At 41.1% G+C, this 26,358-nt stretch overlaps 1 protein-coding gene across 2 annotated transcripts in view; it reads left to right on the forward strand.

Annotated features, from left to right (window-relative positions):
- The window catches only part of LOC126527133 (uncharacterized), a 35,559-nt gene extending 11,121 nt beyond the window's left edge, over positions 1 to 24,438 (forward strand). For both annotated transcript variants that reach the window (XM_050174886.2, XM_050174887.2), the window contains exons 8-20: positions 1,933 to 2,000; positions 2,327 to 2,402; positions 3,969 to 4,074; positions 4,906 to 5,008; positions 5,549 to 5,693; positions 5,921 to 5,983; positions 6,253 to 6,435; positions 8,955 to 9,020; positions 9,364 to 9,438; positions 13,164 to 13,235; positions 14,612 to 14,677; positions 16,527 to 16,700; positions 17,573 to 24,438. In XM_050174886.2, the coding sequence (XP_050030843.1) occupies positions 1,933 to 2,000; positions 2,327 to 2,402; positions 3,969 to 4,074; positions 4,906 to 5,008; positions 5,549 to 5,693; positions 5,921 to 5,983; positions 6,253 to 6,435; positions 8,955 to 9,020; positions 9,364 to 9,438; positions 13,164 to 13,235; positions 14,612 to 14,677; positions 16,527 to 16,700; positions 17,573 to 17,755 (1,380 nt within the window). In that variant the 3' untranslated portion in view covers positions 17,756 to 24,438. The remainder of the gene's footprint in view (positions 1 to 1,932; positions 2,001 to 2,326; positions 2,403 to 3,968; positions 4,075 to 4,905; positions 5,009 to 5,548; positions 5,694 to 5,920; positions 5,984 to 6,252; positions 6,436 to 8,954; positions 9,021 to 9,363; positions 9,439 to 13,163; positions 13,236 to 14,611; positions 14,678 to 16,526; positions 16,701 to 17,572) is intronic.
- Positions 24,439 to 26,358: the final 1,920 nt, after the last annotated feature.

The following is a 26,358-nucleotide window of genomic DNA, read 5'->3' on the forward strand; positions in this document are numbered from 1 at the left end:
ATATTATTTGCTACAAACATAATATATTAATGCAACAGCTGTATGTTTTAGTGACTGTATGCTTGCTTCTTTTTATTTCGGAAAAATTGCTGTGGACATTGATGGTCACTGGGTGATTCTGTAGTGAGTTAAATGCAACCTACATACATTCATTCATATAGCTAAGTAAATTTACTCAGAAAGCTGTCGGCAGCTATGATGCAGTGACCAAAAAGGCAGCAATAATAAGGGGAATATCAAATTCTAATAATACACATGCACAAAACCCCAAAAGCTAGGTTGAATTCTGAATCCTTCTACCACATCCTTTATTTCAGAAATTCTTTTTGTCATGCATTCATGTCGCTTTGGTAATGATCAATCCCAATTTATTATTGTTATCAGAATAATTATCATGGCTTTTTAAGAGCTTCATCAGTTCTTATTCTATATTGCTAATATGTGCTGCTTGTACGTGAATGCAATGGATCACCAGAACTTATTGAGTGTTAGACTGCCTTTCTCTCTCTCTCTTCTCAGGCCGCTGCTTGTTTTATCTTATGACGATGTACATAAATATGTATTCTGTATAACTTGAACCATGATGCATTTGTGTATGCTGCCAATGTGAGAGTTCTTAAGGACCGCAGTCGGTTCTTTATTCTATGAGGAATATGTAAAGGTGCTCAAAGCAGCTTTTGTGCCTGGAAACCTCCCAGTTATCACTGGAGAAATAAATTTACATTTGAATTGCAGAACCTTTTAGAGAAATTGCATGCATATTTTATTTTTCCCGTACCATAGTGCCTTAGATTGACCTCTTTAATCATTAAGCATATGTTAATGAACTTGGCAGTGCCTCTCCAATGTTTTTTTTTTACTTTAAAAGGAACTTTAGCTCGGGGGCTCCCATCTAAATACTTGAGGACGGAGAAATTTTTTTTCTTGACAAACACTGCACCAAATTTAATAATGTTTGTTACCCTTAAAAGAAAAGTTAAGATCTATAGTGACTGTATAAAGCTAATTTTTAGTTAGGTCATCATTTATTTTTAGAAAAATTACAGAAAATTGGGCAAGAAGCAACACAGAAAGAAGTCAACTATCAAGTTTATAACTTTGTAACTTAGCAGTGAAGAATATTTCACAATTGTGTAAACTGCACCTAATAACACATCTAAAGTGGATCAAATCGATCTATGATACATCACTTTGAAATATACTACTAATTAGCTCTCATAAACATTGCAACAGTTTTGTTTAAGCTATATATTAATATATTAAATTTTTTTGCTTTAGAGTCTCAAAGAATGCAGCCTACAGAACTGCAATATCTGCTTTAGGTGCACAGTTAGGATTTGCAAAGTTTAGGCATCAGTGTTTTCTTAAGTTTACTCATTTTAAGGAACTTTTGTAAGAATTTACTGGCCCCAAATCAAAATTCTGCTTCATACTCTCATTAGAAATCTACTTCGTCAAATGCAACAAATTTCATTCAAATTGTTCTACTGGTTGTCTCATGAAAGCATTTGTGCATTTTATTTGTATTTGAATAAAAAAGTCGTATTTGGCCCTGAGCTAAAGCTTTTCTTAACAGAATGTGTCAAACCATTGCTGTTTTAGCACCAATCCTAGTAACGCTTTTGTGCATTTGAAAACAACATCTTGTATATTTCTTGAATGATTTTTTCTTGAAACAATATCCAAAATGAAGGGAACAATTACTGTATTTCATATGCTGAAGGTCCCACTCAAGAAGTTTTTTGCTTTCATTGACAGTAATCAGGTGAAACTGGTTGCAAACTGGTTGAAACTGGTTAAAACTGTAAACTGGTTGTCATTGCTGGAACCATTTCCACATGCATGATTGTGACCATGCCATTAATGTGTTTTGCATTAAGGTGGAACACCTTCTTTGAGACTGTCACTGATAAGTCATCCTTTCTTACCTAGGTTGTTGCAGGTGTCAAGGCTCAGGGAGAGCTCACATTTGATTTTGTTGCCTTCATAATTCTTGCAGGGTGAGTAAGTCCTTTTGCTGAACTGCTTATACCAAGCAGTACACTCTCTTCTTAAGAATTATTTTATTCTTTCTTTATGATAGCCCAAATGGTCACTCATGGCACATGTCTATACATCGGACACAATCTGTCATACAAAGAATGACAATGCTATTCAACAAACTTATGTAATCTCAGACTGCACACATATAGTGCAAGTAAATGCACGACAACGCACACTTATTGCTAATTAACTATATTGTTTTTAATTCTTTTCGTGTTCTCTGTCTTGAAAGGGTAAACATTTATTTAGAGTAATGTCTTCGTGGGCTTGATTTCATTTTCAGCATGATTGCTGCCCTTGGCCTGATGGACAACAATGTGGTCTCAATAATTGCTGCAATGTTGGTATCACCTCTTATGGTGAGTCACAGCACAACTGATTGTTTTAATGTTGTCTTATTGCACAAGCTATGAGCTGCTAAACGCTTTTTATAGTGTTTTCCACTTTGCCAGTTATTGATCTGTGGGTGCTCATTTGACTTCCAAGCAAGTGCCCATTTTGTTATTTTGTTTTGTTCATTGCACAGCAAGAAAGGTGCAATTGGACTAACTTGAGATGTGTACATGAAGATGTTGCTTCAAGATATGTGATATCTGCATGTTATCTCATGTAATGCCTCAGTAGCTGTGTTGTTCTGCTGCTACTTTCAAAGTCGCTGATTTAAGAGGATGCACTGCTTTGGGTCCAACTCCAATTTTCTTATTCAAATATATGTGATATGCATAAATGCTCATGTTAGGCAGCGGATCAACTGATTTCAATGAAATTTTGTTGCATTTCAGGGAGAAACTTAAATTCTGCTGATCGTAGGAAGTACATTTTATATTTAAGGTCTGAAATTTTTTACTAATATTGCCAAATATCAGCAAGTCAAAAATTAAATAGAAATTGACCACAACGTTTACAAAACCATAACTTTGCACTGATACCAGATATCGCAGTTCTGTAAACTACATCTTTTAAAACATCTGAAGCTACAGCTGGCTCCAGCAGCCACATTGGGATGGGGCCAGAATGAAAAAGTGCTCATGTCGCACATAAGCACACAGGCACATGTTATAAAGAGGCTCGTATCCTCAAAGCCTCTGTGTTGCCTTGGCATGTTAATCGAGAAATCGAAAAACAAACTCACTTACCGATTGTTCAATCAATCATCTGCATGCAGCTGATCACAAAACATTCTGTAGCCACCAAGTTCATTGTCCAAAAAGGAATCACGCTCATGTCACAAATATTGATGAATGAGGAGCCATAAATATGCATTTTAAATTTTTTTTTTCTTGTTTGAGTTTCATTCTGGCCTTGCAGTATGCATATGCTTTAGCTGAGGCATTATTACCAGATGCTTCCTTCTTTGTGTGGAGCCATGCTGATTCGGAATATGTTATGCCATATGTGTTCTATTTCTATGTTAAAAAAGGTGATCAATGTACTTTCTATAGTTTGTGCAAATATTTTTTTGTTTTAGTTAACCTTGTCTTGACACATTCTTTTTCATACTTTTGCCTCCATATTCACAAGCATACCACAACTTGAAGCTCATTCTTGACCCTGCCACTCTTCACTTGAGTTCAGCGATCACTGTGCTTCAGTAAGGCTGCTTGGTGAATCAAAGCTAAATTTGAGTCATCATGCACTTAAAATGCCTTTTGAAGATACTAGAATTGTGGGAAAGCTTTGATGTCTGTTGGGAAATTTATCGTTGCTGTAATCCCCGAGTAGCATTATTTAAGTGCAGTGGCTATTAAGAAGAGTGCAGTGGCTACTTTAAGGAAGGATTGCTGCTTCCCTTTACCCCACAAGGCCGGGAAGGGATTTCAAGTCTAGGTGTGCTTGTAAATACAGGGACCAGTGCATCAAAAAAGTGCCTCAATCGATTTTACTCTTACTTTATGTTTTCATGTACATTTCACAATCTCTCCAAGGGTCCCATAATGGCAATCACATTTGGCATCATAATTCGTGACACAGCTCTCACTAAACTTGGCTTGAAGACAGAGCTAATTGGCCTCTTCATCTGCCTGCTCTTTGGTGAGTTCATGTAGCAGTGTGACCTTCATAACTTCTTCAAGCCAGGGTCCCAGAACTAGTTTTGCAGAATTTGCCTCACTTTTCTGACGTTATCATTCTGCTACAAATTGTATTTATTTAATACTTTTTCTTTATTAGGGGGCTGTGCATCTTCTGTAATTTATTTGATCACTGTAGTCCAATGATTAAATCAAGCTGAGTTGGTGAAATAACTGGGAAAACTAGCAGATGGATATGCTTGTATGCTTTCCATTAACATTGTGTTCACACCTGGGGTTTTCTTTCAGGGCCTTTAAATGAAAAACTAAGTAAAGAAATTAGAAGTTTATGGATCCTTTCATGATAGATATTATACACAAATATATATGCAGTTAGGACCTGAGAACTCAAGTATGATTTTTGAAAGGCATTACAGTGATGAGCACTTGCAATTCAATAAAACGTTGACAAAGAAAATATGAAGTCATAATTACAACATGTGCACAGGTAGGCTCAAGAAATTTATAGAATAAATGCTAATTTAACTCAGTACAGGGAGAACATTTCCTTGGTGCTTTTCAACTCATCCTAAGGCTTTAACTGATATCCAAGTCATTGAATAATTATTGAAAATTAAGGAACATGATAATAAATGATTAATTGGGATATAGTGCAAAAATGATTAGTGAGAGAGACAGCTGGTAGTAAAGCAAAGTTGTTTTCATTAGTCTAGAGCCTTCTGTTACATTTTAATAGTGTAAGCATTCAGTTAATGTGATCTGTGCAAAGGTATTAAGGCACGCAATTATATCTGATTGTCATGAGAAAAACTACTGCTCTTCATGTTCACAGGCTTCTTCTTTGGTCTTCTGAATGCCTTCTGGGGTGACATACCGCCTTACGAAGGTTCCAGTTGGAGTCCATCACGATGGCCCAACCCTGAAATGAGCTCTAGGTATGAGAATCTGTGTACTTTATGATAACGTGTGGTCAGCAGTAGCCTAAGCATGTGGTTACTTTCCCTTTCCAAGACAACGACACCTTCGTCTTGGAAAGAGATGTTGAGATGTTGACATGTTGGAGAGTTGTAATCATAGATTTGAAGCCTGCCAGTAGATGAAACGTAACCATTCACTGCACCTAGAAGCACTTTAGAAAAATACGTAGTCAACTGCACTGTTAGATCCATTGCTGTTTCATTAGCCATGTGTTGTCCTGCATTTTTCTGAAATGCAGAAACATTATTTTGTCTCGAGTCCCATATTTTTAATAATAATAAAACATAATTGTTGCTGGAGTACCTACCATACAGATAGCATAGAAGGGATTACGTAACCATGGCTAAAATTCTCGAGGGCTGTCATGGTGCATCAGACAACCTAGCAGTCAAACAGAGGTTGCCACTATTGCTTACATATTTACTATTACTATTGCATATTTAGTATTTACAGCTTTTACTGTTTACTACTATTTTAGCACTAACTTTTTCATGCAGGGGTCACTGGCGAAGCCTCTGGGTGGGGTCCCTGGTGGCTCTGCCATCAGGTGGGGGCGTTGCCATGGCAATTCTAGGCGGGAATTCTGCGTGCTTGGTGGGCGTAGCCATCTCTGCCTCGCTCTTGCCACCGATCATCAATAGCGTCAGTATTTGCTCTGTCTGGTACTGGCTGAACATTATACCGACTGAACACACACTTCTCTAGTTTGGTGACATGAATGCAGTTGTCACGTTCTAATTTTTTGCCAATGACAGCTTTATCCAAGCTTTTTTAAACTTTACATGTGAGTTTCCCACACAACAAATCTAAATTTGTCTTCCTTTGGTCAGGATCATTTTCTTCCTAACCGTTCTTGTGTTTTGCTTTAGGGAATCCTGTGGTCACTGTCTCTGGTGAAGGTGTTCAAGTCAATGACCCAAGACCCAATTGAGGTAAACAATATCATTACATTAATTTGCGTGCTATTATCTGCTAGCCACGTTCCTGAGGGGCATGCAGCTCGTTTGGTAACCATGGTTCAATCCTAATGATGTACAGTCGGCGTCACCCTTGTGTAGAGCTTGTAAATACAACTGAACACAATGTTGCCAGAAGTGTTGCTGTTTTTACCTCCATCTCAAGTATTGTGTCTACATCAGATTAGAAATTTCTATAGCCTCAAACTGTTTTTCACTGTATCAGGTGGCCACATTTGTTTCAGGTCAACGTAACGGGGACTACCCTGACAGTGTCCCCGGCCTTCATAGCGCCGCTGGGCTACAGCCCTTACTACTTCGACAAGTACAACATGCACAAGGAGTGTGCACTGCTGGGAGTCATTTCCTTCTGCCTCACAGTAGTCAACATCCTCTGCATCATTCTTGCAGGCACACTTGTCCTTAAGGTAGGTACTCTGTCTTAATTTAATTAAAGCACTGGGCCAGTTGGTGCAGATGCACGTCGACACCAACTCGGTGCTCAAAGCAGTGCTGCCAACTTCCAAAGCCAGTTTCTGCTTACGTTGAAACTTGGTTGTTAATCAGTTTGTTGATATGATTTCTGTGAAGATAAATTTTTGTTTGTATTATGAGAATACACTAAAAGCTTTATAGTTTAAGTTTATTTCTAAGCTTGTTTCAAAATATTCGAATACTGAAGTCACCGCACTCATGCTGAAATGATGTAGCAGTACAAGGTATTGTGCTAACAATAATGCCTCCTGCTTAAGCCAATATTCACAGAAGAAGACGTCAACATGTTTAAACTTCATTGTCCAAAGTTGTCTGGCATGTAGAGCAAAGTGCCAAGATTACATAGAACCTCATTCAAATTGTTAGGTGCCAGGCCTGCCTTAAAGAATGTAACAGTGTCAGAACAATGTGCTACTTTATGACACCAATGTTAAAGATTCAAATATATATATATATATTTTTTTTGCATGTCGTGATCTGAGGTAGCACTACCACACTTACACATCATTAGCAGCGAAGCAATTAGATACGCAACCAATTTTTATGTTTCCTCTAAAGCAAAACTAGCCCAAACACATGACCACCGGGATTCTGTGCAACATTACTCTGCCTATGAGTGGTTCCTGGTAAATTTCAATATATGTGTGCGTAGTCAGCTGCTTTGCGTTACAAACGCATTGTCATAATTTATGCCCAGATTTGCTTGTGCTGCTTTGTTCAGTGTTGCAGCATATGTTTGTTTTGCTAGCTACAGATAAATACAGTCAAACCTGGATATTTCTAATCCACATATAATGAATTATTGTGTATAACGAACAGCAGTAAAAGCCCCTTGAAAATTTTTGTATGAAATTGTTATTTTATGTATTGAATTACCTATATATCGAACTTTCTTGTGATCCCCTTCACATTCTATATGTATCTGAGTTCAACTGTATTTCATTCAGCGTGCACAGACATCAACAGCACAGCTAGATCCACTAGCGACAGTATCGCAGAAGCAATGATTCCTTGAAGGGGCCCTGAAACACTTTTTGAGCATAGTAAGAGAATGTTGTCAATCTGTCGCAGAGACTGGTGTGAACATGTGAGCCAAATATTAATGCACTACATGCAGCAGGGAATTTACAATCTCGTTTCAAAAACAGCGAAAGATTTCTTTCTTTCGCTTCTGCAATGCCATCATGCAGCACTGTGGAAAGCAGCTGGACCCACCAACGCTATTGGCTGATTTCATGATCGCAAGACCCTTCTCAATAATTGATAATTGCTGACTTCAAGTTAAATAAATGAAATATATGTATGTCTGTGATCTCAATAAAACAGAAAGATCATTTCATTTTTGCACTGCGCGTAGCTGCGTCAGCTGCGCATCGCCTGCGAGATGGCAGCAGCATGCTGAGTTGCATAGTCTACCACGACCGCCACAGGGTGCCGTGACGAGCCCCTTCACTGCTGCGACGCTTTTGGCTGAGGCTTTGGTCTCTTGTCTTCTCCACTGTATAGCTTGCAGCACAGTAGTGGAGATGAAAAGAGAGAGAAAGCTGGGTATAGGTGCACTTATGGTTCAAGGATTCGAAACATTTTTGCACCGTGAGATTTGTGAGATGACATCCTTTAATAGTGAGGCCATTCTGTGATTAGTTAGAAAAGTGTTTCAGGGCCCCTTTAAAGAGATCAGGACATCTGCACCCTGTTGTTTACTTAGCGAGATGCGTTCACTGTGCTGCAGTATGATCAGAAGTCATACTTTGCTTGCTAATACAAAAGTATGACTTCGCACCCGTGCTTTGGAGTGCAAAAATTTGGAAAACAAATCTTACAAAGTGCCATGTGCATGTTGCCATGTGCATGTACTACTCACATGCTGGTTGATCCCCGCGAGCCACTGCAAGATGGCACTAGTTCGTGCCCCCCAAAATTTATTTGTGACTGTAAATGTGTTCATAGCCAGCTGTCAGTGGTTGCATTTATTTGCATAGCAGTCTGATCACAGTTCGAGGCTTCAGTGAGTAGTCATAAGCCTGCCTCGTGTAAGGCCCGCATCAGTAAAAATTTAGAAAAAAAACGGTGTGGGCATTACACAAGCAAATACAGTATTCTGTGTCATGTTTTGTTGATGAACATCTCGAAACTGGTAATTTCTGCTAAGCAGACATGACTTCACTACTTCTTGGCTTCCATTTCAGAATTTAAACATGTGTCCTAAAGGGAACAATTAAAAAACTAATTAGTTGAAGATTGTTAATCAATGTGCTAAAGATTATGATTGGCCATGCAACTAATGTTTACCTCAGTAAGTAATCCACTTGATCTGGCCGAATTGTGCGATATGCCCCGTGCAATTCTTTTTAAATATGTGTTGTAACTAAACAAAATATGTTGTTTATGTTGTCTTTAGCAAGTTCTAGTGCAATAAAGCTGAACTTCGTCATGCCCTTTTTTTGTTTAGATCAAGGAAATTGCACCTTCTAAAAGCCTACAAGGTACAAGAAGGTTCTGGAAGCATGACATTAAGGTGAGCAGACCATTCTATGTCGAACAACTTGCCTTGTACATCTCATTGTGATAAACTTCTTAGAAGGTGTTGCTAATCTCTGACTGCCCAAGCCATTAAAGCTGGTTTATGTGCATTATATTTTGTTTGTCACTGTAACCAAAAGCCTGTAGTCAGTGCAGCTTTTGGCCTTTTTGTGTTAGCAAGGATGATGACTCTCTATCGTTAGCATTGCTGGTGTCGAGGAGGTGAGGACTTGGAAGTTGAAAAATGAACTCTAAATTTCATGTGTTGATACATTTAATAGCGCCACTATTAAAACCGTGAAAGCTTTGTACGGAACTGATTCTCATATTTTCTACAGGTTGCGAGAGACTACAACAAGACCCTGGGTGGTGCAGCAGCAAGCAACATGGGCAAACTCCTTGAAGAGTGGAGGGTGCGTTTTGATATCATTGCTTTTAAATTTTTTTGTATGTATAGAATGATCATGCCTTTTATATGAGCTTGGAAGAATGTAAATGCAAGTTGTATTGCCTCCTGTTTTGCTCATCCGTCTTCTTACTTAATGCTGAGATTGTGGCTTAACAATCAGTTAAATAACAGGAAGGAAGTATGAGTCTAGTCAGACTTTTAGTCTCCTTTGTTTATAGCATTTATGTTTGACATGCCATTATGTCAAAGAACCACGTCACAAAATAATGCATACCTATACAAGTTGTAAGCAGAAACACATTTTTTCTTTCATGTTGTGAAAGTATCGGGAAAGTACCACTGCGGGTTCAAGCTTAGCGAGCCACAGGGCCATGTCAGCCTCGCCTCTAGCGCGAGCTCAGGCTGCAAGGGGCTACCGAGCAACGCGAGCAAGAACACAGTATTACCCTGAGTTAACGGAAACCATTTATTGCCTCCTGTGGCACCCAACACTGCACAAACACTCAGTCCCAACACCCGGTCCCAGGGCGGCGCGGGAACCAAAGGGGTCCCACACCAGGAGCAAAAATACACAAAGGGCACCCATAGCACATTGCTGCGAGAGCACAGGCTCCACCTGAGACATGGCGCTAGGAAAAGTCCTGGCAGCTATGCTACTTGCTCTCGTTATAATTAATGGGCCAGCTCGCGAGAGCTCGGGCAAACTCCTTCAGCTTGGGCCTCCGATAAGTGCGGCCTGGCGGGGTACAACCTCGCGCAAGCACTAGGCACCCGTCCTTTGGCTTAGCATCCAAAAAGGATCAACACAAAGTACACGCTCCCCGCAGGGGAATAGGCACCATGGGCAAGCTCAAGTCCTAGTCATAAAGGTGTCGGCAGATGAGAGGGAAGCATGTACAGACCTAATTCTGTCCCTGAAGTAAGAGCCCCATGAATCGCCGAGAGAAGCCGACAGCGGCCACATCATGACGTCAGCGCCCCGCCCCCACCGCAAACCATCGTGAGTGGAGCGCCACCACCGACAACTGGTCGCGAGTGGAATGGGTTGAGGCGTAGGGATGGCAGAACAGGTGAATGCCCGCGTAATGGCACCGACGCATTCCTCAATCCCCACAAAAGAAATGTGTTTCGTGAAGTTATTGATTTTCTTTAATGCTTTTAGTTTTTCTGTAATTGAACAGTTACGCCAAGATGATAAAGCTTGCCTAATGACTCTAGTGTCAATAAGAGGTCAACAAAATGAATCTGTGCTTGTATCACAGTCATTGGTTTTGCAAGTTCTTGTGCTCTGCCATGTGAAAATGACTATAGTCGACGATAACTTAAGAGTGTGGTGGCTGATACACCACTGTCCAACTCGTAAAGAATTTGTATAGGTGCACCAGCCAGGTACATTTACTCGTTTTTATGCCATCACAATGGAGGTAATCTTATTTTACTGTCGGCGTTCGTCAAGAACTACGTTTTGGAGCATAGAAGTACAGGCAGCTGGTGCAGTGTGGTTCTGTGGGCGCAGCTTGTACTGAATTTCTTTGTTGTCTTGGGATGTAGCAGGGGTTTCTCTCTCTCTTCTTTTAATGTGTGTTAAATCCCTTGTAAATATTTATGATGCACGGGTGCGATGAGAAGACTGAATTTCTGTTTTTGAGTCTGTAGCTTGTTGCGAAAACAGGAACTGAGAAATTTACTGTTTTGCTTGCATGCACAAGCATAGTGTGCACCTTTTAATTACCATATTTAAACAAATATAATGTGACTATGATTTACAGTTAAAGGAGGAGCTTTTGAAAAAAGAGAAAGTAAAAAAAATTTATAGTGTTATAAACACAATTTATAATGTGGACTAACAAAGCGTGATGCAACCGTAGCTGTACAGCCGTACACACCTACCGATGCGCCTCATCATTACAGGTTGTGTGTGTGTGTGTGTGTGTGCGTGCGTGCGTGCGTGCGTGCGTGCGTGCGTGTGTGTGTGTGTGTGTGTGTGTGTGTGTGTGTGTGTGTGTGTGTGTGTGTGTGTGTGAAAACCTTTATTGTAATGAGGTCCGGAGGCTCGACTTCTTAAGCCAAGGCGGGCCGCTCCCACATTGGCACTGTCAGGCCAAGCCTTTCAGCAACCTACGTACTATTCTTATTACAGGTTGTGCATTGTGCTGTTTTAATCGGACTGTGATGCACATTTGTGTATACTCCGTTTCACACATAGCAGGCAATGCTACGAAGGCTAGAGAGTCTTTCACTGCTTGCACGTGTGAGCAAAAGGTAGTATGTCGCATATGAGAGAAAGATATAAGTGTGCATCATGTTATTAGATGTTACACTAGGTCTCATCCTTTTATTTCTCAAGATATGATATATATATGACATTGAAGGTGTAGAAGATCTGAATTATGTTAATGAGTGGAGTGATACATTTGTGTCACCGGCGACCGCAGTGCACCGCTTGCATTTGCAGCCAAAACATAGTACATGCTGGAACAAACAAACATGCTGGAAGCACAGGGGTGCACAGATAATGTGTGGTTTGACGTGAGCTTACATCCACAAGTTCTACATGTAGTATTCAAAGTATGTAGTTATTCTCCAGAAAGAGTCATAGATCAAAAACAGCTGTGTTGTAAATTGCTTGGAGAGAGACTATCATGACAGAACTACTTTGGTAGCTTCTGCTGTGTTGCCTGCTAAGTATGAAACAGAATATGAAGCTTGGAGCGAAAGTGCCCAAAATACGCCCAAGCCTTTTTAAGAAAGCAAGCTTAGTCAGACCTTGTGCGCCGTCACCTTGTTTTCTCTCATTGTGATTTTACTTCCTCACCGACTGGTGTCTCCAAATATTTCGATATTATGAATGTATTTTTCAAAATGAATCAATAAAAATGATTAATTGATTGAAATGTACACTTTCTTCTGGCACACCGACAGGTCTGCGTTTTAGTGAAGCCCTGTCTCAGGGCAGTTGAAAAGAGGGAACTTACCTTGGAGTATACGAGAACATATATAGTTCCAAGTATAATGTGAGGAACTTTCTCATATTCACAAATATGCAAGGAAAAACAGTAAAAGAATTCAGATTTTTCGCTGATGCTATATACTGTAGACTTTGGCCGACGGCATATGAAAGAGACTGTACAGCCGACATCAATAACATGAAAATTTAGTACTGTAAAGCCTAAGCTGTTCTGACTGCACTTCCTAAGTGCTTCATGGTACTATTACCTGGTGATGCACAGGCGGGCATAAAATGTGAACTACGGAAGATGAACTAGGTTGAAGATCTTCATTTCAACTTTTGCTGGTCTGTGTGAAAGTGATGTGGTTTATTCACATATGCTGCATTTCTAAGCTAGACCATATATTGATAATACTCACCATGGTTGCTTTGTGGCTAGGGTGTTGGGCTGCTAAACACAAGGTCGCGGGATCGAATCCTGACCTTGCATTTCGATGGGGGCGAAAAGTGAAGACACCCATGTACTTAGATTTAGGTGCACATTAAACAACCCCAGGTGGTCCAGATTTCCAGAGTCCCCCACTACAACGTGTCTCATAATCAGATCATGGTTTGGGCACGTAAAACCCCATAACTTTTTCATGTATTGATGATGATTATGCATACGTTCAATTGTGTGATTACGCATAGGATGTGTAGTACTTTGTTTCTTTTTGTTCATGTTTTATTCACACCTGGTCGTGCATCTTGGGAATCAAGTTCCTGTACATGCTTTGCAGAAGTTGGATGGTAAGAATGGAGACCCAGCCTCAGCAAGCAGAAATCTCCAAGACCTTCAGAACATGATAGAGGTTTGTGCCAACTGTTTTGTCTATCCCGTCACTGCTTCTAGCTTACCACAGAAGAACTAGCTCAATTGTTCTCATTGTTGTAAGCAATCTGCATTTTTGTGTGAAAGCAGCCCAACATACATTTGCAATAATTAGAAGCGCTAAGCTTCCTTCCATGAGTGTACAGCCGCCCTGATTTTTAATAATATAGCGCGAGCGTCGACTGAACTGCTGGTGAGCGCCTTATAACGGCGATAAGGGTGCAACAAGGCGAGAGTTCGCGCACGAGCAGGAGCTTTCTTCCTGCTCGTGCGCGAACTCTCGCCTTGTGTCACGCTTATCGCCGTTATAAGGCGCTCACCAGCAGTTCAGTCGACGCTCGCGCTATATTATTAAAAATCAGGGCGGCTGTACATTACCCTATTTAGTTGTGAATTGTATTGGACAGCCCATGAATATATCATAGTTACATAAATTTATTCCAAAGAACTGCATACTCTATTGAAAGAATGTCCAGGTGCAATAAATATATATTCTAAGGAATGCAAGTTTCTCCAAGAGAATGTCCAGGTAGTAGAGTGATCTTTCATGCACTTTCTAGCTAGTCCTCTCAATTACAGAATAATTAAATCTTGATTTAGTGCATAGTCAGTCATGTTGCACTTCTTTGCAAAGAACATTGAATCTCTGGCCCAAAGTGCATGCACAACTTAATTATTGACTGCAGCTGTTATGAAGAAGGAAAAACTACTTCAACATTGCTGACAGAATGCAGCACATTGAACATTCTGTGAAACATGGCAGTGTGTGAATGAAAGTCGTCGTGTGTTGCAATACCTGGCAGACTAAAGTGAAATAGAGCCACATTGAATGAGAGGCTTCGATTTAGCTACAGCTTAATGTTTGTGGCTTTATCTTTGCCACTGATGGACATAACTGGTATTAACGAATCACCTACACCAGTGTGTCCACTGTGACTTAATGGGTTAAAAATGCTGTCTGCATTATTATGTCATAACCCAAAAGAAATAGACGCATTCTTGTGCTTCATGCATCTGCTAAGTGTTAATGAGCATTTGAAAGGTATCGACATGAGTGGTTGATTACAACGAAGGCGGAAAATAACACAACGGACGAAGGAAAGCGACAAGGGACAACCACGTCCCTTCGTCCGTTGTTTTATTTGGCGCCTTCGTTGTAATCATGTATAACCAACTTGCTCACCAGCACATGCTTGCTGAGTGGTTGAAAAGAACACACGTGGTCTCACACATGGCCTGTCTAGAGGTCTGCGAGATCACTGCTGAAATCCAGCCCTGTAGAAAATTACGCATAAACCTGCTTGTTTTCATTAGTACAAGTTTGGGTAAACCTTGCCTGTTCTTTTGTGACAACAGGAGGCAGAGGATGATGATGTGTACCAGACAGTTGTGCAGCAGCTGGCCAATCATCCTCCACCAATGGTAAGGCAGGACTCCGTGATGCTTCATAGACACAGGCTTCTCAGTAAAAGCGTCAAGTTTCACAGTGAACTGCACACGGTGGCAGTACTGTCAGCTTTTCACCCGTGCTTTGGAATCCTTCACTCCCTGTCCACCTTGCATTGCCGAATGGGGTGCGAAGGTGTGAGACTTTCACTTTCCTTATTGAAGGTTAAGATGTGCAGTTCAGCTGTCACTGCTCACTTTGTCATCGCACACGCAGCACTTGCAGGTCGGTAATGACACTAAAGAGAGAGAGGGACTCTTTATTAGAAAAACAGAGAATTTTGCCGGCACGTATATAACTGCTGGCATGCTACTCTGTATAGGGATAGAGAATGGGATTAAAAGATTCCAGAGGAGAGTGGGAGAAAAAGAGAACAAAAATAAATATTAAATGTCCAAGTGGACCTGATACTAATATTTACAAGTGACATGGCAGGTAAATTTAGGCTTTTGTATATGAAGTGTGCAATCTTTAAACCTTTCCTAGTAGACCAATTTCTGACAGGTATCTGAACAATAAATCCAAAACTCGCCGTTGTTTTGAAGGGCCAGGCATTGGACCTAAGATGCTCAGTAATGTTAATGGTTCGTGGGAAATCATGTCCATTTGTCGCTAAAAAAATTGTCTCTCGTCGCGTTACGCGGGGCATTCTAGTAATATGTGCTCCATTGTCTCTAAGTTGCGACAGTTATCGCAGTATGGGTTAGTGGTAAGCCCTATGGGGTAAAGATAATTGTTTGTGTATGCCACGTTCAGTCGAAGACGATGGTACAATGTCTCTAAGCGCCGAGGAAGTGGTCGTGGAATTTTCAGTCTCATTTCTGTGTCAATGTAACACAGGAAGTTATCTTGGTGAAGCGGCAGATCCCAGATGCGGTCTTTTTCTTGATAGGCATATTTTCTTGCTATGTTTGAAGCGTTAGCTTTTGTAAAAATTTTCTTTTGAAAATTGCTCTTTCATTTTCTGAAATGCCGGCACGGCCAGGTTTCCACAGGAACTTGATGCAATACCCAGCAATTTTAGCCTTGTGGTGAAGATAAGCAATGTCAAATGCTGCAGGTTGATTATTGCAACGCTTGTGCCTGTTCCACATACTTTGTAGGGCTGCTTTTGAATCCGTGAAAATCACCCATGTCTTTGGCGGCTGCTGTCGAAGTACATACACAAGGGCCTCCTCAATGCCATATAGCTCTGCTGAAGTAGATGATGTCACTCACTCAAGACGAAACGAGAATCATTGCCCTGTAGAGGGAACAAAAAGTCCGCTTGATGAGCAATGTGGAGTTGTAGAGCCATCTGTGAAAATGTGCGTTGTGGCTGCGTATTCTTTGTGCATATATTCCAAAGCTATCTGATAGGTCACTGCTTGAGGCATTTTTTTTTTTTTTTGCACTGATTTCAGGGATATATGACAAGATTTCACGTGGGGAAATTAAAGGACCTATGTAGTACTGGCATAATTGTGTATGATTTGTAGGTTCCAAAAGTTGGGCAGACGCGCTATCAACAGCTGAAAGGCTCAAGAGCCAAGACTTGTGGGAGAGAGTACATCTTGGTTACAAACAAAGAGACTTAGCTCATAAAATCTACAGTCTTTGTCAAAAGTTTGAATGCCACTGTATGATTTCCAAGACCTGTCACTGGGCCCCATTGTAGTGCTGCTGTAGTATATCCAGCACCCTGAAGGTGCTTTGAAATAACAAAGGTCCTGCACCAGCCATGGTATTATGCTGCCTGGTGGCAGGTCTGGCAATGAGTGCAGTTGCATTGAAACTTTTGACAAAAGCTGTACGTCGCATCCCATCGGCATTGTGTGTATGCAGAACATGGTGCGCTACCTGTCGAGGGCACTGTCCACACCTGAGCAAAAGGAGCACCCTGGTGGAGGCCGCATGAGTGTCTGGGAACTGGAGAGCCTGCTTGGCAGGGAGCCGTCATCTTCGCAGACAAAGCCCAGGGTCACTTTTAAGCTCAGGCGTAGCAAGTCAGAAACCATGGTACGCTGAAGTTGTTTTGCTACTGAAGATTTGTGGGGGTGTTTAAGCATTTTAGTGAAGAGCATGCAATAAAAGATTTAAGTCTGCATGTTTTCTTATCAATTCCTTTTAAAGGAACCTTACATCAAAATACACATGTTAGGTAAAGCTAAATAAATCTTCTTGCTGGCTAGTTGGTTGTCCCTGCCCTCTTGTCTTTGTCTGTTTTGCACATTGTTTTCTTCTTTAACATGTTAGGTAAATTTGTAGATTGCACTTCTGAAAGAGCAAATAATTGCACACAGCATAACACATGGTTCAAAGACATATTGTGCTATTTAACAATGACTGCAAAACCAGCTTTACATGCTGTAAGGTTGCAAAACTTGCAGATTCATGTGATGTGTTCATGCATTGGCCGTCACTCTGCTTATTAGTTCCACAGTGGCAGTGGAGCACTCCATGTGTTTGCTTTCGTAATGGTGCACATTTGATGCATAGAATGAGCAAAACAGTGGGTTTTTTTTTCGGTCAAACGCATTGACATAATATCTTTCTCTGATCACTGAATTGATTTCATCTGTAAATTGAAGTGTGACAATGCAAATTGCGGCTGAAATGCAGAGGCTTGCAGCGCTATGCTTGCCCAGCGATGATACACGGATAAGCCGAGAAATCCTCTGAAGTGCTAGAAATGCCTCTGATGTCTAAGATGTCTAAGAGTGCACGATGTGGACCTTCAAACCATGCATCTTAACTGTGCATGTTTGCTTCTGGTCAGCACAAGATCTGTAGAGGGTATGTTCACTGCTGTTAGCTTTTTATTGGAGTGCGCTAGAATCAAAAGTGTAACTCATTAGTTCAAGTAACCTTGTCATTTTTAACTTGTGCAGGAAGCAGATTCTTCGCCAAGCCGTGGAAAGCAGCCAGGTCGCAAGAGGCCGGGTTTCTTTCCATTTCGTCGTGTGTCACGCTTCCAAGTGTCGAGAGTTCCAAGTGATGAAGGTTCTGCGCGGCAAGAACCTTTGCTGAGAAAGATGAGAAAGCTCTACCGCAGTGCAGAATCGCCTTCGTGATCACAATCACACAAACACATTGTCAACCTTGAGAGCTGTGCGCACTAAGTGAGCCTAATGGAGGTTGTCTCAGCTGAGTCAGCACTAGTTTCCATTGTATTCGTGGCCGTGTGTTGTCTGCTGTAGTGGTCACCGAACTCTTAGAGCTTTTGTGTTGTCATGCTATGTTGCCCTGATAATGATCTCTATTCAAGGTTCTTACAGTACTGTGTCACTCTTATCTTTTTACATTGGGTAAATTGCATGTGAATAGTAATGTGTGTTGCATCATCAGAAAGCTGGGCCAGTTGGAACTTAGACATCTGAGGCATTTCCGGCACTTCAGAGGAATAGAACAAACACCATAGAACAGAGAAAAGATGACAGTACAGGAAGGGTGCTGGTCTTCAATTGGCTTTACTGCATTGGAAACTATGCTCTAAAATATCATGTGGAAATATAATCAAATGCTCAAAACATGGCACGTACATCAGACCAGTTGTCACACATGAGTAGTACACATTTGTTGGCATAGATAGTCATTCCTTGATAGATAGCCAGTGTTCTTCCCGTTCTGTGATTTTTTTCTCTGTTCTATGATGTTTCGTCTTTAATGCAATAAGCATTCTTTGGGAGCTTCACCCAATTTGTGATATGTCGGTCTGTCTGTATGTCTGTCTCCATCTAACCTTTTTTATGCAAACTTGAATCACTGGGTATGCATGGTCTAATAGATAGAGCACGAGCTGTGATGCTGAGTAAAACAAGTTTTAAGCGAACAATGGGACCAACTTGGGTCACTGGATATGTGGCATTGGTTATTTGCTGGTCTTCAATGGTAAAAAAGAGAATCTTTTAATATTTCTCCGGTGCTGGGCGGAATCGAACATGCGTCATATAATATTCAATCTTGTCTGAATAAAGATAGGCACCACGCGGCAGACTATGCGGCGCCGCCACTAGATGGCGCAGCATTTTCTAGAGAGGAAGCACGAGAGAGGAGCCCAGCTGAATACACACCTCATACATGACGTGTTTCGGTGGTGGCAATACAGTGTGTCACATTGCTTAACAGCTAATTGCATTAACGTCGGCATTCATCATGAGATGGGATTTCTTTTTTGCCCCTAGGTGCTGAAGTGTCTTGATTGTATTTCTTACGTTCTGGGTGTTATGTTTTGTTGAAACACCAGCTGCAGATAAACAGGGGTCAAACAAAAGATGTTGCCAAGAAGACTTAGCTTTACCAAGGACGAAGACAAGTCTCCTTGTCGAAATGTTGGCTACAGCCTGGGACATTCTTTGCTCAGCCACCGTTGATAACTTCAAGTCTCTATCATCCTGTGAATCTATCATTGGAGTGCCGTGGACAAGTTCTTGCTCGAAAAGCCGTTGGCATTGATGCAACTTGCCTCCATACAGTTGAAACTCAATATGATATATCTGAATTTAATGAAATCTATTATTTTAATGTTTTTAATAATTTCCCAATTTTAGCTTGCTTAAGAGTGTGAGCTAAAGAAGTGAATTTGCAGCACAGTTCTGATCCAAGTTCTCAGTAAGCTCATTCGTATGCGCTGAACGTAGCCGAAGCTTAATAACCACACTTCGTTGAACAAAGTTTTTGTCTAGTAGTAATGTCTCAATATACGGAGGTTTAATCTCCAGTATACCCACGGACATATTTTAGTGCAATGTCAAGCATTTGACAAGAAACTTTGTTGCTCTTTAAAGAGTTAACTAAAATTCCTAGTCACGCTAATCTTATAGAATTCTGATGTAGGTAATAGTGACATTTAGCTGGTCCGTAAGCTTCTTACCATTTGCGGATTACCAGTTTACCGGAGCTGTGGACAGCAGTAGCAAAGCTGGTAGCGACATCTTGTGAGGATATGTACAACTACATAGCATTGAAAATTTTTTTTTTCTGCATGAATGTTCTCACTGAAGGAAAATTATATATAGACTGCATGTTAAGGATTATGTTGCTACCAACCCTTAATACCAGCAGTTAAGTAGGATATGGTAGGTCACTGCAGTACTATCTTTGCAGTGCACTCTCTGGTTAAGCCATGCATCACAAGGTGCCACTAACAGTGTTGTTGCTGCCGTACACCTCTCTTGTAACTCGGTAGTCCACAAACGCTGATATGTTTACAGATAAGCTAGAACTCTTTAATAGCTTGAGAAAATGCTAACACCATGCATCCATTATGCAGGCTGTTATGTAGCACAAGTGCCTGCATTGTGTGCACACCTCTACATTGTTTGTTCTGATTGTAAAACTATTTGAATTTTCACCATGGTAGCACGCTTTTCTTCTTTCAATGTATTTGCCACAACATACTGCTTCTTTTTAATACTACCTGGTTAGTGTACAGCTAGGGTATGTGCATTATGATCTGTCCAACCTGTTCAAACAGCTGCTGCAAGAACCGATGAAAGTACACATTCAGTAGTTCATTGCTGAAATGGGCACAGTACTACTAGAATATGCATACCATGGCATACCATGTTTGTACATATTACTATATAGTGTGATTGGGAAGATAGTGTGCGAGAATTTTTTTAGGTCTGATTAAGAAAAAACATTTTATCACGATTTCAATGTGAGCTGATGGCACTGCGCACAATAATCGCAGTTTATACCTTAAAAACAGCAATGACATGCATGAGTACCTTTGAAACAGGCGTTCGTAAAAAATTAATTCATGTCAATAATTTCCTCTGGTCAGCCTTTTAGAGTCTATAACTGATGCTAGCTAACAAAGATGGCGGGCCCTTGTTAACTTTGATCTTCTGTACTTTCGTTACACCGAACTGTATCACTTTGTATTTCGCGTGGTGTCATGCTTGAGGCATGAATAAGTTTTACAGGCTCTGAGGGAGTAGCATCGGAAGTACTGGGATTCAGTCTTACAGGAAACGAGTTGTCTTTTCCGGAACTAGTACTGATGTTTGCCTCCTGTCTGTGCCTCAAAACTCCTCATGTGAATTCCTTGCCAAGGTTTGGAGTACAGCCTCCACTCCTCACTGCACTGCTTTACACCAGGCAATTTAAACCACAAACATTTTGATTGAAGGGAAGTCAAAGAAGTTGTGCACTGTAGCTGTAGACGTCGAATTAGGTGTAGGCTTGAAGAACTCTGCTTGCAGCTTCTCATGATAGCAATACAAGGATGGTATGTTGTTGCGAGCCCATCATAACATCTCAGTGTCAATGTAGCCACTGATGCATTGTCACTGCAGCCTACAGCATAACTGCTGTTTGCTTTGTATGATGCGTAGTTGCCAAAGCTTACTCAGATTTCCTTAATCTTTTTTCTTTCTTCTTCTTATGAACTTGTCTTTGAAAAAAATTAAGCGTTTGGTTACTTGCTGGACAGCTCTCATACAGTAGCTATAAAATACACATGTCATCAGTCCCTGCACCACAGTTGTCGGTTGAGATGCTTAAGTTGCAGAGATAAAGTACTCGAGCTTGTGCCTGAGCTATTCATGCCATTGATAGTACCATTAAAGGCACTAGCATCAGCGTATTCGCGCCATCTCCTGTCGTACCTGCGTAATTATGGCGCCGACTCTGTCCATCATGCATGTGTCATACAAGAAGCCAAATTTCAGGAAATTCTAGAATGTATAGTCATGCTGGGGAGATAAATGTAGGGGGAAGCAAGAGAGTTGAGCATCCCTCCAAAGTCCAAATGCACTTTTTATTGACAAGGTACTTACCGCATTTGTTTTTGTCTTGTTTGCAGACAATTTTAACCTGGAGAAAGTTGCTGTCAGCACACATGAAGCATTTGCATAATGACATTCAGTAGTTAGTATTTTCACCTTGACTTGGTCAGTGACCGCAATTTCTTCATCAACATTTAGTATTCTTTATGAATGCTTTTTCATGACTGTGTACTTCAACTTCTTTTTTAATTACTGGCTAATATTGGAAGGGAATTGATTAGTAGTGTGACTGATATTTTAATTGTATACTTTTTCTTCTTAATTTATTATTTATGGCAGTTACTGGTTGTACTTATATTTCTGCTAGTCTGTCATGTTTTGGTAAAGTTTATTTAATTTTACAAAACCTTCCATGCTAAAGAGGCTGTGGGAAGGGCTTACGAAAATATGTTTGAAGAACTAGCATGCTTGATTAGCTGCTGTTAAGACTTGTGCTTTAAGATGTTATGATAATATGATATATTTGAAGCAGTGTTCTTACATTATCGTGGCATTTTCAGGACTATAGAATAGCACTGTCGTACTTATGTGTTTGTACTATGTGGGCAAATTGCACATAATGGGTGGCATTTTCATGTGTTCTGCGTATCACCTCATGGCTTGTTTTAGCGATGAACAGCTTTCTTTTGCAGTCATTTTATATGTACGATTGTACAATTCTTATTTGCAGACAGGTCTGCGGTATTTGTTGACAAACTTTGGGATTTAATGCCTCTAGAACAATCTGGCATTACTTGCCTTTTCATAGAAATGCCGAGATCTGTTTTGTCTTCCATATGCATGACTGTTCAGTCTTGTTTTGTAGATTCTTGACTGTTATTTTGTTAAATAATGTTGAAATTTGCTTTTGGAACACTTCCCATCATTGTCAAAAACTGAATACAACACTATGAGGTAGGTTGTTTCCCTATGAAAACACAGTATGGAATAGGCAGTACCATGTTTGTATTACCAAGGTCGCTCATTGTATGTCTGGGAACTGGTATTGCATGCTGTCTTGAATACACCAATTCGAGACAGCATGTCGACCCCATTTAACCTCTTGTGTGCAGCTTATGTGCTCAGGCTCACACAGTAGCAACGTTAACCAAAGCTGCCATTGCTAGACTTGCTTTTGTGGTGTTACAGACAAAAGATAAAATTCTTTGCAGAGTGTCTAGAGAAAACACCACAGATTGGCTTGGATATGACCGATTTAACAGCCATTTCACTATACCTATCTGGAAGGGACATCAAATGCATAAGAAAGATACTTGGGGGGGACTTTATTATGTGTGTCTCTCCCATCATGCAACGTATTACAGGTCTCTCCTGCATGAAGTTGTCACTTCTGTATAATAGTCTTTGAACAGCAAAATGACTTGTGTAATTTGTCCATGCACTATGCTCGTTACAGTGGCTATGCATGGTCACATATCACATTTCCTGGTGGGCTATGTTCTATTATTGCTTGAAATTGCTCTTGTGTGATTGCTCTGTGGCCATGGCTTCACTGTATATTGTGCTTGCAGTGAAGGTGCTTAAAGGCCATAAATGTAGGCATGGCGGAAGTGCTACGGGTATTTTTATGCTTTCTAGAAGTGAACATTGCCTCGGCATTTGAGTGGTAATGTGATGGTTGCACGTCACGTACGATGCAGTTGCCAGCAGAAATTTAAGGCTGCATCTACTTGCACCTGTGCGGAATTTGTGTACACATGCATGGGCATGCACACAGGCACATGCACAGCTTAACAGAGCATGTGGACAGATGCAGCGAGGTGTAAAACGATAGAATATGACTGGTCTATAGTATTGTGGATGGTGCATGTACTGCACTGGGTGTGATGTAGTGCTTTTGTGGAGACTGGGAGAGAGGCAATCCAAAGAAACAGCTGCATCTGCGTGAGCCATTACAGTGCCTCTACAGTACTACTTGACTAGTCAAACAACCATATGATAGACACAGATATAACAAATTATTGTGTATAAAAGGTAAATTAAATAGTGTTTCTTGGTGACATTAGCGTGCAACAAATATATACTTATAATGAATATCAGCTAGCACGAAGGTACCTTTGCCTCCACGCAACTTGATTACGAGGATTGAGTGCAAGTGGACAGGCAGCCCGCACAAACGTCAGTGAAAGATACGGTAGCATTTGTGTGCAGCTGTTGCCCATATAACAAACAAATATCAGGGGTGCTATGACGTGATCTGAACTTGGCTGTAGCAGTATGTATGTGTAATGCTAACACGATGATGACATGTTTACGGTGTGGCACAAGGTGATAGTAATATGTGTGTGTTATGTGTAGTAGAGTTTGTAGCTGCAGATCCTCCACGCAAAAACTGTGATGTGTTTGCAGCCAACATCCCAGTACGCCATTGTTCAACTTGTGATAGATTGGCGCTGCCGTGTGTGAGGATCGATGCGACGCATTCAGTCTGTGTGTGTCAACTATTTCTTCTTTGCCATCTTAGACTTATGCATAACGCACTTAGGTTGTAGTTTAACAAGCACATGAATTTACTGATGTGCTCTGTGATGGTGTTTGTGCCTTATACACTTGCCTTAGAGCTGCCTTTTTTTCTGTTTCCTTATGCGTGAGGCCTTAATGTCATTATAAATTTAGGGATATTTTTGTTGCTTTGTTTTAAAAGTGAGACATGCATGCACGCTTGGCAAATCCTTGTTTCCGGTGAGCTTTAGAAATAGCACACACAGAAGGTTTGCCTATTCTACATTAGTGCACCCAAAAGGGACATTAGTGCACATAGAAGGGATATTATTGTGTCCAAAAATTTACTGCTGGCTTAGCATTTGTGGTGAACCCAAACTCTTTTGCACCTAGAGCATATAAAGCGTCTAGCTTTAGAATTTGCTATCTCAAAATGCTCTTTTATTTGTTGCAATAAAATTTGACATTTTTACCATTGCAGAATTTGGGCCTAACATGAATAAACATTGAAATGTTCCCGAGTCTTGGAGCCTGTGTTTATTTTAGATTACTTCCCCGTACTACGGAGCAGTTTTCTCTCTGCACTGTGCAATTTGCTTTCCACTGGTTTATTGATTTGCAACAGGTTTATGTTGTCCGCTGGCTGTTTTGGATTAACTCAGTGAGTTACTTATTCCTTTTGCTGGGTAAGTACCTTCCCCCCTTCCTCTCCGTTAATTTCTGTGCAACCAGGATACCAGGCATATGCATAAAACGACGTGCGACAATTAACACCTTCCTGCCACCCTTTCTCTGAAAAAGAAACAAAACAAAAAATCCTGGCGACGCCACGGCTTGTTAGGTGTGTTCTGCATGGGCCAGTACTGTAGAGGTCTCGGGGAAGGGGTACGCAAGAATGCCTCCCCCGTCGAAATTTCTGTGCGCTAGGGTGCCTTCTGCCGATCGCAGCCAAGTTGGTCAAGTCCCCATAGAATGAAGAAAAGTCCCTAGATATTCTCTGTACCTAGAAAGGTTAGGTCAAGTCACTGTAGTCAAGTGAGTTTTCTCGCACACCTCCCTCCCTACCCCCTCACGAAAAAATTCCTGGCGACCCCTCTGCAACAGTGCTATGATCGAATTGTGACAGCGTTTATGGCCCTTGACAAGCCACAACACTAGAGGCTTTAGAGCAAAATATTATGGGAGCTTCAAAAGAGTTGTAAAAATATTTGGGAAATGGGGAAATAGCAAAGTGAGCGCTCTCTTGCTGAAGTGGCTCGATCACCATCGACATCACAAAAATCGTCTGGCCGCCGTGGTTTGCCATGAGTCGTGCTGCCGGCTTTTTGTTTACTGTCAACTGTTGCGCATTTGTGGCTCACATTTCAAGCATGCAAGCTGACTCGAGCACAGAGACTGCGAACTAGCTGAAATACAACTGTGTAGGCAACGATCACCAGCGATGGCAACGGTGGAAGTGCAGGTATCGCGCTACATCGACAATGTTTTGGTGAGTACCAAGCGTTGTGGCTGCGTCGTCGACCGTTTCATCTGCCAGCGGCTGAAGAAAATCGTGATGAAGTCTGTGCGCATTTCCACCCCTCAAATTGCTGCACGAAATGTGACGCGAGTTGTTTACCGTTCGCGGAATCGCCAGCTTACTGCGTTAGAACCGGATTGCCTTTATGCGAATTCTGCTGTCGCGCGATCACTTTCAGTCTTCGTTGAATTTTGCGAGCGCGCTTGAGATGAGCTTCTAAGATTGGTCGGTATCAAACTGCACTGTGTACTTGTTCAACGCGCAATGAAAGGCGCCCGTGTGGTAGCAAAACTCGGGTGGCCATTAGACGCGCAGTATGTGCTTAATGCCCCTGTCACGCGAAAACCATCCAGCGCGTTATTAGTCTACGCTAGTCGATCTCATGGCTGGCCGAGCAAGACTACACAGACTCACTTTCAAGCATACTTGACTTCAGTGCTGATTGGCGTTGCATGCTTCTATCGAGTCGGAAAAGTTCAGTGGAATTTCATCCGAAGATACCCAGGATCGAAACATAAATTTGCCGGCTTTATCATTTTTACGGGAAAACGTGTGCTAACGAAAGCCGTGATGATGTATGCAGCCAACGGAATAACGATGTTCTTTACGAATTGCGGCGGGAAGTTTCGTATTGCGTTTTTTTTAAGTGTCAGGAGAGCTAGTTATAATCAACATTACATATTATGAAACGATATTTACCTTGCTAGTTTCTTGTTTCTTTCAGCAAAATGATACGCTGGAGGAGGTGTTCAACTGCTTCATTATCCACTCTCAAGAAATGCAAGAATTTAAGGAGAGGACATACCAGGAGGACATCAAGACCCTGTTTTCTGGTATCGCACAGGCGAGTGTCTGCAGGCTATAATGTTGATGCGATGAACCACTTTGGCCTATGTTTGAGACCAAAATAATATCAACAGAA

The sequence above is a fragment of the Dermacentor andersoni genome, chromosome 9 (assembly GCF_023375885.2).
Source record: "Dermacentor andersoni chromosome 9, qqDerAnde1_hic_scaffold, whole genome shotgun sequence".
NCBI lineage: Eukaryota > Metazoa > Arthropoda > Arachnida > Ixodida > Ixodidae > Dermacentor > Dermacentor andersoni.